The sequence below is a fragment of the Rhea pennata genome, chromosome 15 (assembly GCF_028389875.1).
Source record: "Rhea pennata isolate bPtePen1 chromosome 15, bPtePen1.pri, whole genome shotgun sequence".
Classification (NCBI taxonomy): domain Eukaryota; kingdom Metazoa; phylum Chordata; class Aves; order Rheiformes; family Rheidae; genus Rhea; species Rhea pennata.
The window spans coordinates 1,975,910-1,990,392 of record NC_084677.1 but is presented as its reverse complement, the minus strand read 5'-3'; the positions used below and the strand labels follow the sequence as shown (position 1 = coordinate 1,990,392).

General features: G+C 42.7%; 1 protein-coding gene across 1 annotated transcript in view; it reads right to left on the bottom strand.

Annotated features, from left to right (window-relative positions):
- The window catches only part of GSG1L (GSG1 like), a 74,853-nt gene that overhangs the window by 48,362 nt on the left and 12,008 nt on the right, over positions 1–14,483 (bottom strand). The window contains exon 2 of the mRNA XM_062588579.1: positions 4,398–4,445. Coding sequence (XP_062444563.1) covers positions 4,398–4,445 — 48 coding nt within the window. The remainder of the gene's footprint in view (positions 1–4,397; positions 4,446–14,483) is intronic.

The following is a 14,483-nucleotide window of genomic DNA, read 5'->3' as shown; positions in this document are numbered from 1 at the left end:
TTCTTCTTGAGTGTATCCTCCCTGGCCTCTGGGCAGTCCTTGGGCATGGATGTGAAGCAATGAGAAAGCAGAGCTGGAAGGTGCACCCAGAAATGCTGATGAGAGGAGGCGTATTGCCCCAGCCAGTGTTCTGGATGGGCACCACACCAGGAGCTTAGACAGGAAACCTGTGCTAACAAAGATTTGAGCCCAAAAGAGAGGAAAGGCTATAGACTGAATTAAAAAGTGGACCAGGTAGCTAAGAGCAGGTCCTCCATATGCTGAGAGAGGAAAGGAAATAGGAGAGGGCTCCAATGGAAAGATAAGGAGTTTGTGGAAAGAAAAGGGGTTAGTGCACAACCTCACTAAATCTTTATGGCTGCACAGTTACCTCAGATAGAGAAATCTGTCAGGAGTTGGGCGGCTGTATAAGATGTTAATGAGAAAGAGGAAAGTTAGATTTCTTCACATGTGGAGCAAAACTAAAGTGAACACAAGTCCTGTGATGAAGAAGAGCACAACTAAGTCCACTTTTCCATGTGTCGCACAAGTATCCCTCACTGAACATGTTGTTCTTTTATTCTTTGGACATCAAAAATGCTCAGCAGGAACATAGCTTTGATTACTGTGGAGAAGATTGCAAGAGCAACTGAGAACTTAAAATCAGCTCCAGTCTACTGGGATAGTTTCCTTCCAACTCTTTTTGAAAATATTTGCTATTTTACTACTTACATCTGTAACGAAAATTAGAAAATAGTACACTGTCTGTAACCCCAAAACATCTGTTCAGTGACAGCCCATTAAAAGTCCTGGCCAGAGTAACCAACTATTGCTCTATCATCCTTGATCAACAGCAAATGGAAGCTGTCATCAGAAATATTTGTGGACACAGTAGATGTTTTTTCTAGTTATTATCTACCATCACCAAGCTGATTTTGTTAAGCAGATTTGGCACTAACAGCCAGCAATAGCTAATAAATTCAATGTTAGGCTTACAAGGTTCTGACAAATTGTTGGCAGCTGCCTCCTTAAATACAGGGAAGGGCTCTCTTAGTGTGGGCTGGAAGTGCTTATTTATACCGTAATGTGGGTCTGTTTGCCCCAAATTTGGCTGCCCAGATCTGCCTTCTTTTAGTAGGTGTCATTGGTGCAATATATGCAAAGGGTATAATATCAGCTCAGAGAGCTTGGAACCAGCTACACTATTGATCAGCCCAACGGGATTAAAGTTAGGGAGCTCAAGCATAAGTTATTGTTTTTTTTTTTTTTTGTTTTGTTTTTTTTTTTTTTTTTTTTTTTTTTTGCAATAAGAATAAAAAAAAAGATCTCATTTTTGAATGCAACAGTTGTGGAATAGATGTAGTTAGCTCTTGCCATGGATTTTATTTTACCATAAATGGTTTAGGGATTAGCTTTTCTACGCTAAGAAGCTTTTAATTAATATAAAGCAGATTTATACTGAATTACTGTTACATGGTGATGGACTTTAGAAGTGACTGGTTCCACAGTCAAACTAAGCTTGTTCTTAGGCTTCCTTCTAGCTTGTCTTAAACGTGGAAGATGATGTGCTCAGAGATATTTCAACTGGCATTTTGATCTACACGGGGATGAAAGTCAGTTACATAGAGGTTTCCTTTGGATCCAGGGAAACCAACTGAAAGAAACCAAGGAAAGCTGAGTGCCTAGCTGCAACAGATGCTGAGCATCTACACGTGGAGACATTTAGAAAATTACAACCCCAAACTACCACTTTTTAGTGGTAAATGATGCTTAGAAGTTATACAGAAACTGAAAGAGCTGAAATCTCATTGTGAAGGTAAGTCTAATTTGAAAATCTCCAGTTATACAAAATACATTAATAAAACTGATCTCAAGAAAGATACTCATCTTTTGATATTCATTGTGCATTGTCAAATCTCATTGCCTTGGAAGAGGAATCAACAATCTGCCCAGGACTGGGTGTTGCTGACTAGCTGACAAGCCTCTGACCAGCATGCGTGCCCAGTCAACACAGCAAGCATTTGCTGGTGCGCACTGGTGTCTCTGTGCTCCCAAAGGAGGGGGGAAATCTGTCTCCTGCCCCAAACCAGCAGCTGACCACACAGTTAGCCAGCTGCCCAGTGTTATCACCTTTAATAAATAGGATGTCACCTTGGAGCTGAGCAGAGATCAGCTCTCAGGAATCGTCTCCTTTTGTTACAATCGTTGCTGCTTTTGAGAAATAGAATTTCAAATGCTGACTTCTCAAAATACCTTTCAGCTCAGGGAATATTTAGTGAAGCCGATGCCAAATGAGTGGAAGATGATGAAATTAAAGGATCAGTTCTAACTGGCAAAGAAGAACAGAATAAACCAAGAAATTAAAGACTTCTGCAGTGAAATTAAGTTAGGCATCACAACGTGCAGTTTTCTCTTTGCATGGGATAAAAGTATCTCTGGACGAATGAGACTGATTGAGAAGAATTCAGATTGACTACATTTCAGAATCCAGCTTGATGTACAAATGCAGAATTTATTCTAGTTTTGTTTATGAGTCCAGTTGTCAGCAGTTTCTATCTCCAGGTGAGTATTCCCCTGTCCTGTGAGCAAGCCATACAACTCAACAGAAAAACTTCAGAAACATAAAGAAATCATTTTCTTCACTAAACCTGCACCAGATGTACTCACCTTTTTCAACAAGGAAAAGTCAAATAGTCTAGAAACATACCCTGACACCAAGCAGTAACTCTAAAACTGTTACGGAAAGAATCCATCACTGACAGCTTTTAGCATGACCAACAGAAATACTTAATGTAAATCACTAAATGCTGACTTGGAAAGTGCGTGGGTGAAGCAAGTAAACATTATGCACAAGAATGAACTTGTTCAGAAAAAAAAAATGCACAGAAACATCCGTCTGCCTCTCGAACACGCACATCGCATGCAAGGGAGCTCTGCACCTCAACACGCTATGCGGGAAGCATCTCCTTGTGGATCTGCCTCCTGGTAGTCTTACGTAATGTCCACTAGTCCTTCTAGCCAACAACCATCCCCCAGGCTGCCTTCTCAGTTCCTCTCTCAAATTTATAGATGTCTATCATTTTTCCTTTCAGGCACCTCTCCTTTAAGCGCTTGTATGGAAACTTCCAGAGAGCTGATAATTCTTGCTGCCATTCTGCGAACTGCGCTGAAAAGGGCAAAATCACACACCGCGTGTGGGAGAAGCTCTTGGATGTATACATTCATCATGTGTTGTCTGCGCTGTGCTTTCCTAATGCTTTCTAACATCCAGTTCCCTTTTGACCACTACTAAATATTGAGCCAGAGGCTTCGTAAGAAGTGTTGTACCCCAAGGTCCCATTTCTGTGCATAAGACTTAGCTCAGAGCCCGTTAGTGGTAGTACCTCGGATTAGTTTTTCCTTAATTTATTTTTTCCGTAATTTATTTAAGTTTACGCACACTGAATTTCAGAGAGGCTTGTCTGTGTTACCTCTGCTCCCTCTGAAATACCCCTCTAATTCACTGATGGTAGTTACCTTTCTCTTTCAGATTGTCCAGCTGATCAACAGTTAAGATAAATTAAGAACAATTGTTCCTAACAGCATTTATTGCCTCCCTGCCAGACCTGATGAAGGTACCATATGCCCAACAGGTTTTGTAATTCAATCAGGTGATCTAACAAAATGTATCACTTCTTCTTACAAACGTTTATTTTCCTCTTGTCCTTTGGTTTTTCCAAAAGCCCATTATTGGCATGAAGGACACTGCAAAGCTTGTGCGCCCGTTCAGCTGTGGGCAGAGTGCTCTGCCTTGAGCAGAAAGCAGGTTGGGCTCAGCTGCCCAGTTTCTCAGTTAATTGAATTCTACACATTTTTTTTCCCCATGATGAATACAGTTTTGAAATATGGATTAAATTACTACCGAAAATCTACAACTCCAGTATCAGAGTAAAGAAAAGCTTTGCAACCTGCCCCTTTCTGTGCATTTGATTTTCTTTTTTTTTTTTAAAAAAAGTAGCTCAGACAGACAAGCAGCTACGTGGTCCCCTCTCGCACTCAGACAGTTGGTGCCTGAGAATGAACGTGACGGCGGTTTGCTGTCTATTGACGTCTTTGTGTCCTGATGGAACTGCCTAACATGCTCTTCCTCAGCAGAGGAAGCAGGGAAATGTCTGTATTATGATATACATCTTCATGTCCTTGAAAAAAATATAGCTGAACGAGAAGAAAATGCATTAGAGAAAAGACAGATTGGAATAAACCCACTGAATAAAGAACTCTCTGAAGCCCTTGCACTCGTTTCAGCTAGCGGTAGGTAATGTGGATGACACGCGGGTTCCTGTGCACTCAGAAGGTGTTTCCCCAGCGCTGAAGTACGACAAGAGCAATACAGATGAGATTTGCGAAAAGGGAAGAAGCCTTGACTGTAGTCGTCTTACCTTTTTCAGAAGCTGGGGCAAGGTCAATAAAACTTCGACATTTTTCACCTTTAAAAGAAAAAGATTATTTTAGGAGACAGAAATTGATTAGTTTTGCCCTGCCTTCCCCTTCTGACTGTTTTTTTCTGCCGCCTCTCCCACCTGAGATGCTACGGGGCCGCTGAGTTATCGTTAACTCTTTCACACAGAGAGCAGACGTTTACCTGGGACTCCGCTCTGGGCACCACACATCGTCCTTACCTAGCTGAACTCTCTCTCCCTTAGGACTACGGGCGCTTGGTCGGGAGTGGGAAATACAGTTCGTTGGGTGCCTGTGGGCTGAGTGCTGCTCTTTTCCAAGGGCTGGGACAGTGCTGAGCTCTGCTTGGAGCAAGGCACTGCAGGGGGATAATGCTGGGAGGACACAGGCTTCTTTTCACCAGTGCTCCTGCTCCCTTTCCCATCTTCAGGATGCCCATCAGAGGTCGGAGTGAACCTCCCATTGCTAGGAGGCCTTCCCGTGGACACAGATGGCTCTCTCTCAGAGTCGGTGAGACAGATTTTCTCACGGCATGTTCGTGGGCCAGTATGGGGAAAGCAGTGGTGGCTGCAGGAGTCAGTGCTACTGAGCTGCCACTGGTAAACCCACAAAAAGACAGTACCAATATTAATAGCAAATATTTTCAGGGGAAAAAAAGATATGAAAATGATACAGAGCAAAAAAAAAAAAAAATGTTTTCTTCTTCGCACCATTGCCTAAAAGTACTAATATGTACAAGGGAGCCAAAAAATTCATGCGAACAGGGGAAAGGGAGTAGTACAGTAAGGACTTGCCAAGTCTGCCCCAGGATATTGGCTGCAGTACACGGCCAGCGTGCCTGAGAGATGGATGGATGCTATTGTAGCATCTAGCTCTCCTGCCACCTTTGAATCAAGCGCTTTCCTGTGAGAAGCCCCGAGGAGTGTCCAGCAGACAGTAATCCAGCATCAACACCACTCAGACAGAGACTGGCCATCCTATCCCAGAGCTTTCTGATCAAGGCACACTCCAGCCAAAGATCCCACTAAAGCTCACTTAGCAACACACTGCTGCAGTTGGTCATGCAACATGTTCAGTAATTAAAGAAGCATGAGCAAAGAGCTTTGAATTTGCCTAAACTGTAGGAAAAAGCAGCTGCAGGAGCTGAAGATGGGAGGGAGAACTGCTAATTATCCTAAATTTTACCTTCAGCTTGTCAGAGCTAGACACAGACCCGCACTAAGTGTACCACAGAGATCAGGGCCTTCTTGTGCTTCCAAGGGTGCTATAAAGATGTGAATGATACTGTTCTAAAGTGCAGCCACTTTATCAGTCTTGCAGTGCATGAGAAAGAAAAGGCATGAAACAAGAAGCAAGAGGAGCGAGAACAAAGTCACACAAGGTGAGCTGGAGCACTGGGATAGCAGCTATTGTAGTAACCCAGGTAGGATTCTGTTGCTTAGGTCTTTGTAGACACTTTAGTTGAGAATAATAAAGAAAGAATAAGAAAAAGTTGAAGAATGATCAGAAGTAGCACAGAAGTAACTTATTTGAAGTAGCAAAACCAGAAAATGATCTTCCAGTCTTCCCATTGCTATTCTGAAGGCTACAGAGCAGGGAGGATTGCACTAATGAAGGCCAAGAAAAGTGAATTGCTGGATATGCAGGAATTAGTGTAATGTGTAATTGTATAATGGGAATAACCAAGAATCAACTGCCTGCCTGGGCTATGAGGGTGAGGGAAAATAAAAATGGGAAGTTGTCCTCAATGACTAGAAAAAGAGAGAGCTCTGGGACTTCACTGGGTGTATGTCCTGTTCACTGCATAGCCACAAAGAAAGGGAGGTCAGAGACCTTCCGACTGGGTGGGAGGAGAAGGATTCAGAATAAAGACAGGTCTCTGAGTCATCAGTATGGAAAAGTAAGTAGAAGCTTTATTTTTTAAGACGGACTGAGGGCGAGGTTGGTCCTTCAGAGAATCAATGCAAAAAACATGAGAAGTGGAAGGAGAACCAGGGCAGGACAGAAGGGGAGGCTAGAGAGGTATCCTAGGAAAGCGAAATCAGAATGTGAAATGATGAAGAACTAGCTGAGTGGTGTTGTGAGGATGGGGTATGAGGTTACTGAAGATTTCAGTATGAGTTATTCCAAAGAGAGATAAGCTTTTCTCATTTTGTCCCTTCATAAATTATCCAAAAAAAAGAGAATTCTTTTTTCCAATCTACACAGTTAATGGGAAATGGGAAAAATTAACTCCCTCTCTTGTCACTCATCCCAAATGCCTGAGAATATCCATTCTCCTGCATTTTTTAGAAAATGAATGTTGATGTTTATTTGAAATAGTTTCCCTTCAAAAGGTTCTGAAAAATTTTATCTAAGAAAGGAAATTGTGATGAAAAACAAGATTTAAAAAACAACAACAAAAATAGTTATCAAAACTGGAGCAAAAAACCTTTGTAAGAGAGCTCCCATATGCCAGGAAGAAGAAACCTCTCTAGATCATGTTGACACGTCCCGGGTAGCATGAGAAGATTTATTGAGGCCTAAGAAAGTTTTGCTCCCCATTAGTCGGTGCAGAGCGCTTCTAGCAACACCCAGCTGTCTCAGCCCAGCAGCTGCATGAAATCTCTCTCTCTGTTTAGAGGGAGGCTGCTTCTATTTCTAGTAGCTATTCTGAGACCTGAGAGTAGATCATTAATGAAAATGTTCCTCTGTGAAATCTCTCTCTCTCTCAAAAAAAAAAAAAACAAAAAACAAAAAACAAAACAAACAAACAAAAAAACGCATGTCCACCCAATATCGTTTTCAAAATGGGGTCCAGTATGTTGTTATCATGCAACAGAGTGTTCCTGGTTGACATCGCACCTGGAAGTAGCAGTAAAAGACAACTGGCTTCAACACAGTCTTGCTCTGGGTGCATCTATGCTAACATGGCAGCAGAACCATCAAAGTTTTGTTTTGGATCAATTCACACGAGATCTTTTTTTCCAGTGTACACTGAGTTACCTCTACTCATGCATCTATCGTTTCTGAGTATATCGCTGTCCCTGCCAGCTGTGCAATGATTCTTGTCTATCTGCATGTAATCCTTGATCTTGGCTCAGAAAACTTGAACTGGAAATCTGGGAAAATTTTCATGTCTCAGGTGGCATGATGTCTTCTTCTTAGACCATTTTGCTCAAGCCAACAGCGTCTTGAACAAAATGGGAACAATTCTAAATTTTCAGACTAGCTTTAGAGTCTTGGTGGTTGCTGATGAGAGAGTTAAAATTGGTGGTGTTTTGAGGAGAAACTTGAAGAAGCAGCAAGTTTCAGAACACCAATCCTACAGATGATGGGAAAAAACATTTTTGAATCATACAGCACATCGCCTGAGAAAACAACAGCCAATTCTTCGTAATTTACAGAAGACTTTTGCTTGCCAAATATCCTTCAGCAGAATGAAGAAATCTTCCACGTCGTAACTGACCCCCCTGCACAGTAGCTCTGACAAGTTCTGAAGTCTTTTTAGCTCCTATGGTAGTTGCCAATCTACAATAGTCATTTTTGTAAAATACTTTTCTTTGTTTTAATAGATCTGGATGTTGTGCATACAAAAGGTTGCATGGAGGAAAGGTATCTTAACGAAGCACTCTTGACTTTGGATTCATATAAATTTTCTTTGGAAGCTCTTGGTCAAATAGGAGACCTAGTTACTCTCAAGAGGTGGAATGGGAGGTGAAAGGCTTCTTGGAGAGTTGTTTCTAGTAAAGATTTATGAATTATTCTAATTGAACACCTGTCTCAAGCTTAGAGAAGAAGGAAACCTGAATAGGCAAATCACTAAACTGTTATCATCAGTAACTACATCGTTCCCATTGCGTCTGCAGAGAGGGAGGCATTCGTTCAATGCAGAGGAACCTGAGAGAGCCTGAAAGCCACAGGACAACAGAACGAGCCGGAGGGATTCAGCTAAGCACAAAGCAGTCAAGAAGGAATTTGGTTTAATCCACTGTAGTGTGTGGATTAGGAAGAAGAAAAGGAGAAAGAGAGAGACTGGGAAATGAATAACATCTTGTTTTCCTCTCTTCACAGCTTTATGGTAGTGACTACTTTGCTTTAAGCATCCTGATTTTTGAGAAAGCGGCAGCAGGTCACTCACACATTGAAGTCGGTCATGGAATCAATGGAGCAAATGCTGGGATGAAAAGGAAGGGAAAATTTATTCATGGTCTTTCAAGCAAAGCTGAGAAACTTCTCAGGTGGCTAAAGGTGGGCTCACCTGAGAGGGGCACGGTGGGGTGAAGTTAGCGGGCAGGGAAGGAGTCACAGCAAGGTGTGTATGAATAACAGTAGGCTGTAAAAGCTGAGGGATCACACAAGTGAAGGATCATCTCTTTTTTTTTTTTTTTTTTTTTTTCCTTTTTGCAACAGTGACAGTCAGTTGGATTACACTCTGGTAGCTGAAGCAAAACTAGTTCAACTGATGACCTAACACAAGATTTCTACCATACCAGCACTACTTCTGAACACTCCAAAGAGGCTGGCAGATAACAAGGACAGCAAGATCTGACTACGTAATTTAAAGTGGGGAAAATCCGTTAAAAGGTATTTATAACAGATTGCATAGTATGTAAAATATTACAAGGTCACATTTTCTTTGGTCACACCTTTACTATTCCAATGTGAATTTTTTGCTCCTGTTGGAAATTCTCAAATCATAAGAAAAAGGGGATTAGAAGGAGGATTAGGCATAAAAAGTTAAACTGCTGTGTTCAGCTGTGAAAGAGCAACTCCTATGCCACCAACCGTGAGAGAGCAACTCAGCTCAGCAGAATCAGAGGAGCTACATCATCTACAGTCCACAAGCGCTGAACTGTCATTTATGAGCAGAGTTGACCAGGACTTCACAGAGTCTCCATATGACAGGTATCTACCACTATCTAAAAATGTCGGTTTTGTAGCACTCATCTGAAACTGTGTATCAAAAAGCAATGTCAACTGCAGATTTTTAGTCCTAATAATAGTATTTATACTAAATTGCAGCCAAATGGACAAAATCCCATGTAGTGTCTCAAAGATAAAAGCTTCAAAAATGTACACTTGAACAAATTTTCTGTGCTTCACTGCAGAGGATGTAAATAGCTTTGGTTCAAACAAATTTGAGGGGCCATTCACTTGGGTCACTTGTATAAAGCCCAGTATTCAAATCATGGCTGCCCAAACACTGTGCTTTTCACTCAGGGAGGATGTGAATGAGGGCAGAAAGGCTGGCTTTCATTATTCTTGAAATATTTTATAAACCAAGCCATGAAGACATGTTTATTTTCTCACTGAGCAAGGTAAGCAGAAGAACAAAAATCATACTGATCCTACCTGCAAATATGACTGGAATCACAGTGTACAGCCAATTATTTTGGAAAAATTTTTATTAAATGCTTTGAGAATCGGCCTGGTGTCCCAGCTGGGTGCTTGATCATATGACACAAAGCAAAAAGGCAAGTACTTTCCACAAGAACTTGATATTTAGAAGGTACTGGCTCACTGGGAATATCGAGAGCTTCATCTTCCCGGGAGGGCTGAGCAGAGCAATTTGTCTTATTCTGGTTCCTGTGATGAAGTCTAAACCTCATCCACCTCCTTCTCCAAATGGCAAGAATCAGGCCCTGGTTTAGATATGAAACTCATGATTATGACGAACAAAAACTGGGGCAGAAAGCAAGATAAGCGATTGCATAGCACTTCCAGATCTTTTTAAACCCACTATTAAAAAAGTGGGCCATGCCGTATCTGTCACCTAGCCCCATGACATTGGCCCAGGTACTCTCTCTGCCTTGCGGCTGTTGCCTCCTTTTATCACTGCAAATTAAATTTCCTCTGTTTAGGACTCCACCTCGGCTTTCTCAGGCTCTCCGAGAAGCATATTGTTTCTGAGCAGGAAATGTATCTGGAGAATGAATGTTTTGACCTTTCTTTCTACTTCTTCAGGCAACCAGAGAGATTATAAAATAATTCCTCCACTCAAGTGCATCCATCCACCAAGTCTGCATGTTTCTTTCAATATGATATGTCACAAGGTGACCAAGAGCCTGCCTCAGGTAGTCAGAGCACCATATGCCTGCCAAAGGTAATGGAGAGGAATCCATTTTGCCCCTTAAGCCTTTAATTCATGCAAAGACAGCTAAAGGAGGAGAAGATTTTTTTTTACTAGTTTTCCTCTATTTTGATTACACAGTCAAAGACTAATTTAGGAAATGTGAGCCATTAAAAAAGAATAAACAGCAAAATGCTGTAGAGATGTTGAAGTCAGTGTGTAATTTTTTCTGAATAGTAATTAATTATATGTACAAACCACTATAAAATGTTAATCCTTCTGGTGTCTTTGGTGCCAGGATTGAGATGAAAAAAAAAAAAAAAAAAAAACAATTGAACGATAGCTGTGCTGAAATAACAATCTATTATTGTAATGCTATTATTACTTTTCAATTTACTCTTTACAGTTTAAAGCCTATACCAAATATGCTAAATGTGCTGCATATATAGTCTGTAGTCTATTTGTTTGTGTACAAGTTGCAGTAAAAGAAAAATTTCACTTGCAATTGAAATGAACATAGGGAGACACCAGGGCAGAGAGGAGGACTTCTACTCTTTGAATCCAGACACTATCAAGAGGATAGTCAAGGAAAGGAGAGTGTGTATCAAAGCAAAATATCTGTTTCCAAAGAGGCAAGAGCATACCTGATGTTGATATAGCAGATTGCCCAGAGGTTTTCACTCTAGCTCTGCGTATCTGTGGTGTTTGTTTCAAATGTGATCTGTTGCTTTTGTTGTTTTTTTTTTTATCTTAACCTCACTTCAGGGTAACTGGCTAGCACTGTCATCCCTCAGCCATGGGTGCAGTGAATCTGAAGCTGTACTACTGGAAACCTTCAACAAATACCTGATTCTCTAACACTTTATTCCAACACAGCTAAAGGGCAATGGCATTTTCTACGACAGAAGCCGCATACACCATTTGGTATGAAAACAGAAGACGCAGGAGTGTCCATAAGGAGACCTTTTGGAGCCATGGCACAAAGAATGGTTGCAGATTGGGGACAGAGTAAGAAAAGCGTGGAGGACAATCACTTCACTTCTAGTTGTTGAGTGCCAGATTGTGCTGGGCTTAGTACTAAAGGTTGTGCTTCTCTAAGAACCGCACAGGGAGTTGCTGATGAAGGACATTTCTCTTTGTTGTTCCATGTGCCTATCAGCCTGTCTTTGGAGCACAGGAAAAAATCTCCTCCATCTTCAGTAGTAACCACTGGTGGTAATTTTAGATCATGTTCATACCCCAACATGCAGACATGCATCTCACTGAGAGCTGAGGATGTCAGCAGTGCTTTCGTTTTTCCTCTTAGGATTTATTCTAAGTTATTTTTGGATATCTTGTATAACTGATCTCTTAAGCCCTCTTAAGTTTAATTTTAGACTTGGCAGAGTTTATCCTGCTGTGCTGCCCTTTTCAGATGTATCTCCTCCTCATACCCAGGCTCCTGGAGAGCCTTCAGAGAATACAGAAAAGGCTGGCAACTATGCTGTAGGTTATGGATTTGACAAGAACGGTGTCTAGGATTTGTCACCTTGATAGCCTTGCCCTCACCCAGCAGCAACAGTGGTTCTGAGAGAGGAAAAAGCCAAGGAGATGTCTCTTCTGTACATAATCCATTTACATAGAAAGAGGAGGTGAGACCTGGCTTGAATGCCCTGTGCTTCCCTGCAGGACTGGTGGCCATATAAGGCACATCCGAAGCTCTCTGGAGCTCAGGGGTGTCAGGGAGCTGCTAAGGAGAGAAGAAAGTCTGAGCAGCTAGACATGGACCAGAGTCCGTGGTACCAGCTTCCCCTTGCAAGCGGTTTCTTTCATGGCTTCCCAAGGGTGAGGTAGAAACATGTCATCTATGCAAGCCCTGGCAAATGCATTTTCTTGTAACCATTCCTGCTCTACACAGGCTCAATTATGTTGCAGATGGGTTTCCTGAGAAGGGATGGATCATAGGGGCTGTGGGTCATGGCGATCTGGGTCCAGCAACAGGAGATGTGTGTGTGTTTCTCTAGAGAACTTCAGTCCTCTGTGTGTTTATGTGTAATCCATTAGGGAACTTCATGCGGGACCAGCCAGAGAGTAGGAGGAGACCCAGATCTGGAAAGACCCCAAATCTGATCTGGTTGTTGGGTAAGGGGCCTGAGATCTGGGCATGGATGTTAAACATACTTTGAGCCCATGCTAAATTTGAGGGATCCATGAATGCAGTGAGCTAGTGCATCTAGAGAGGGAAAAGATGTCCACGTTTAACTAGTGAGCTTCATACCTGCTCAGCCGGAGGGGAGGAACAGGATGAACAGCATTCCTGCTGTTGTGAGTGCTGTTGGTGTTTCTGTGGGTGATGGTAAAGGCACAGCTCTGCCCGGATCGGTCTGTGTGGCTGGCAGCGTTAGCATCACGTGTGTGTGTGTGTGAGTGTGCGTGTGTGTCTCCATATCATAAATACATGCTCAGCTCGACCTGCAGAGGGGAACAGCAGCAGCCCGGCTGGGGAGGAGAAATCCTCTGGGTCTTAAAGTCCTCCGGGCTGAGTTCCTGTTCGCAGGAGCGTGCACAGCATTTTCTCAGGCAGGCTCATTAAGACCTTTTCCCATTTCTTGCTCTGCAGCAGCACAAGCCCCCACAACACTGCAAGTCAAATGTGTCACAGCTCCTCAGCTGTTTCTACTGCAAAAGGTTGGCTTTGGGCTTTTGTGTGTTCTTATGAAAAAATGTGCTGGAAAAACTGGATCTAATCAGTGCAAGTGCCAGACCCAGGGGATGAGTGAGAAAGCTGCTCGGCATAGGGAGATGAACCTCTCTGCCTCTCTCACAGCATGAGGGCCAGATGTTTTCCATGGTGCTTCTCCCTCTGCTGCTTACGGTGTGGTGGGATATTCCGACCTTTCAGCCCTTCCCAGCCTGTGGCACCTACTTGCGATGAAAATTGTTGCATGCCTGAAAAACCATTTTAGAAAAAGGAGAAGGCTGTGTAATCTGAGCTGAACTGGTAAGGATAGAGGATGCTGCAGGGGTGGGAGAGAGACACTGCAAACTTTGTCCTGCAAGTGTCCCGTCACCTCAAGTGCATCAGTGCAAGTACCACTGAGCCCTCGTGTACCAAAACAAGGCCGCAGAGCAGCGCTGGAAGGCCAGTTCCCGGTCCCCTCCCTATCCCTAGCGCGTGCAGGTAGTGGGGCTGCTCTCTTGCCTTATCCACTGAAGAAACCTACTTCAAAGTCAGCCACGCTTTGAAGCTGAGCTACTCCTGCCTCTGTGTTAGAGGCAAGTGCTTGTTCCCCTTACCTTCCACAAGCAGAGCTCAAAGACAGCTGTACCTTCCTAGCCTGACCAGTGATACGAAAGGAAAAGCTGCGGAAGACAGATGCCCGTTCCACATCCCCCAGATCAAATCCTGCCGTAAAGCTAGGCAAGGACTACGCAGCACCTTGGCTCCAGGGCTGTGAGCTACAGCTCCCCTTACGCCGTGCACACTGTATCATTGCCACGATGGACCTGCGTGGTGACAGATGGGCTGCGCCTCCCAAAGTGGACATGGGGTGACATCCTTCTAGGGGCTCAGGGGAGTGGTAGGCTCTTGAGAGCATTTGCAGAGCTGTATAAGGACAGCTGGACAGATGGGTCTAAATGGGCAGAGGTTGGATCTAAACTATAGTCCCAGATGTACTCAAAGTTCATAACACGGCTGTTGTGGTAGCAAGGACCAGAAACTGATGTCCTGAGTCATGTTCATTGGCCTATGTTCCTAAATTCATTCCTCTTTGAGCTAGTGATAAGAGTCTTGTTAATAACCAGCTAATACAAGCAGCTCTGAAATATCCAAGTTTTAATGCCTTCCATCTAAACTATTTCAAAATATTCTAGTTAAATAATTTGATTTGAGAGAAATGTGGTAGTTCTGATTGGGAGGAGGATTTCTGTTATAACTCTGCTTTTCATCTTGGGAAAAAAGAAGAAAAAGCTATCTGTATTCACTTACTCTGCATAAAATTTCATGAGTTCAAAAGTACAGTTTTGAAGGAAA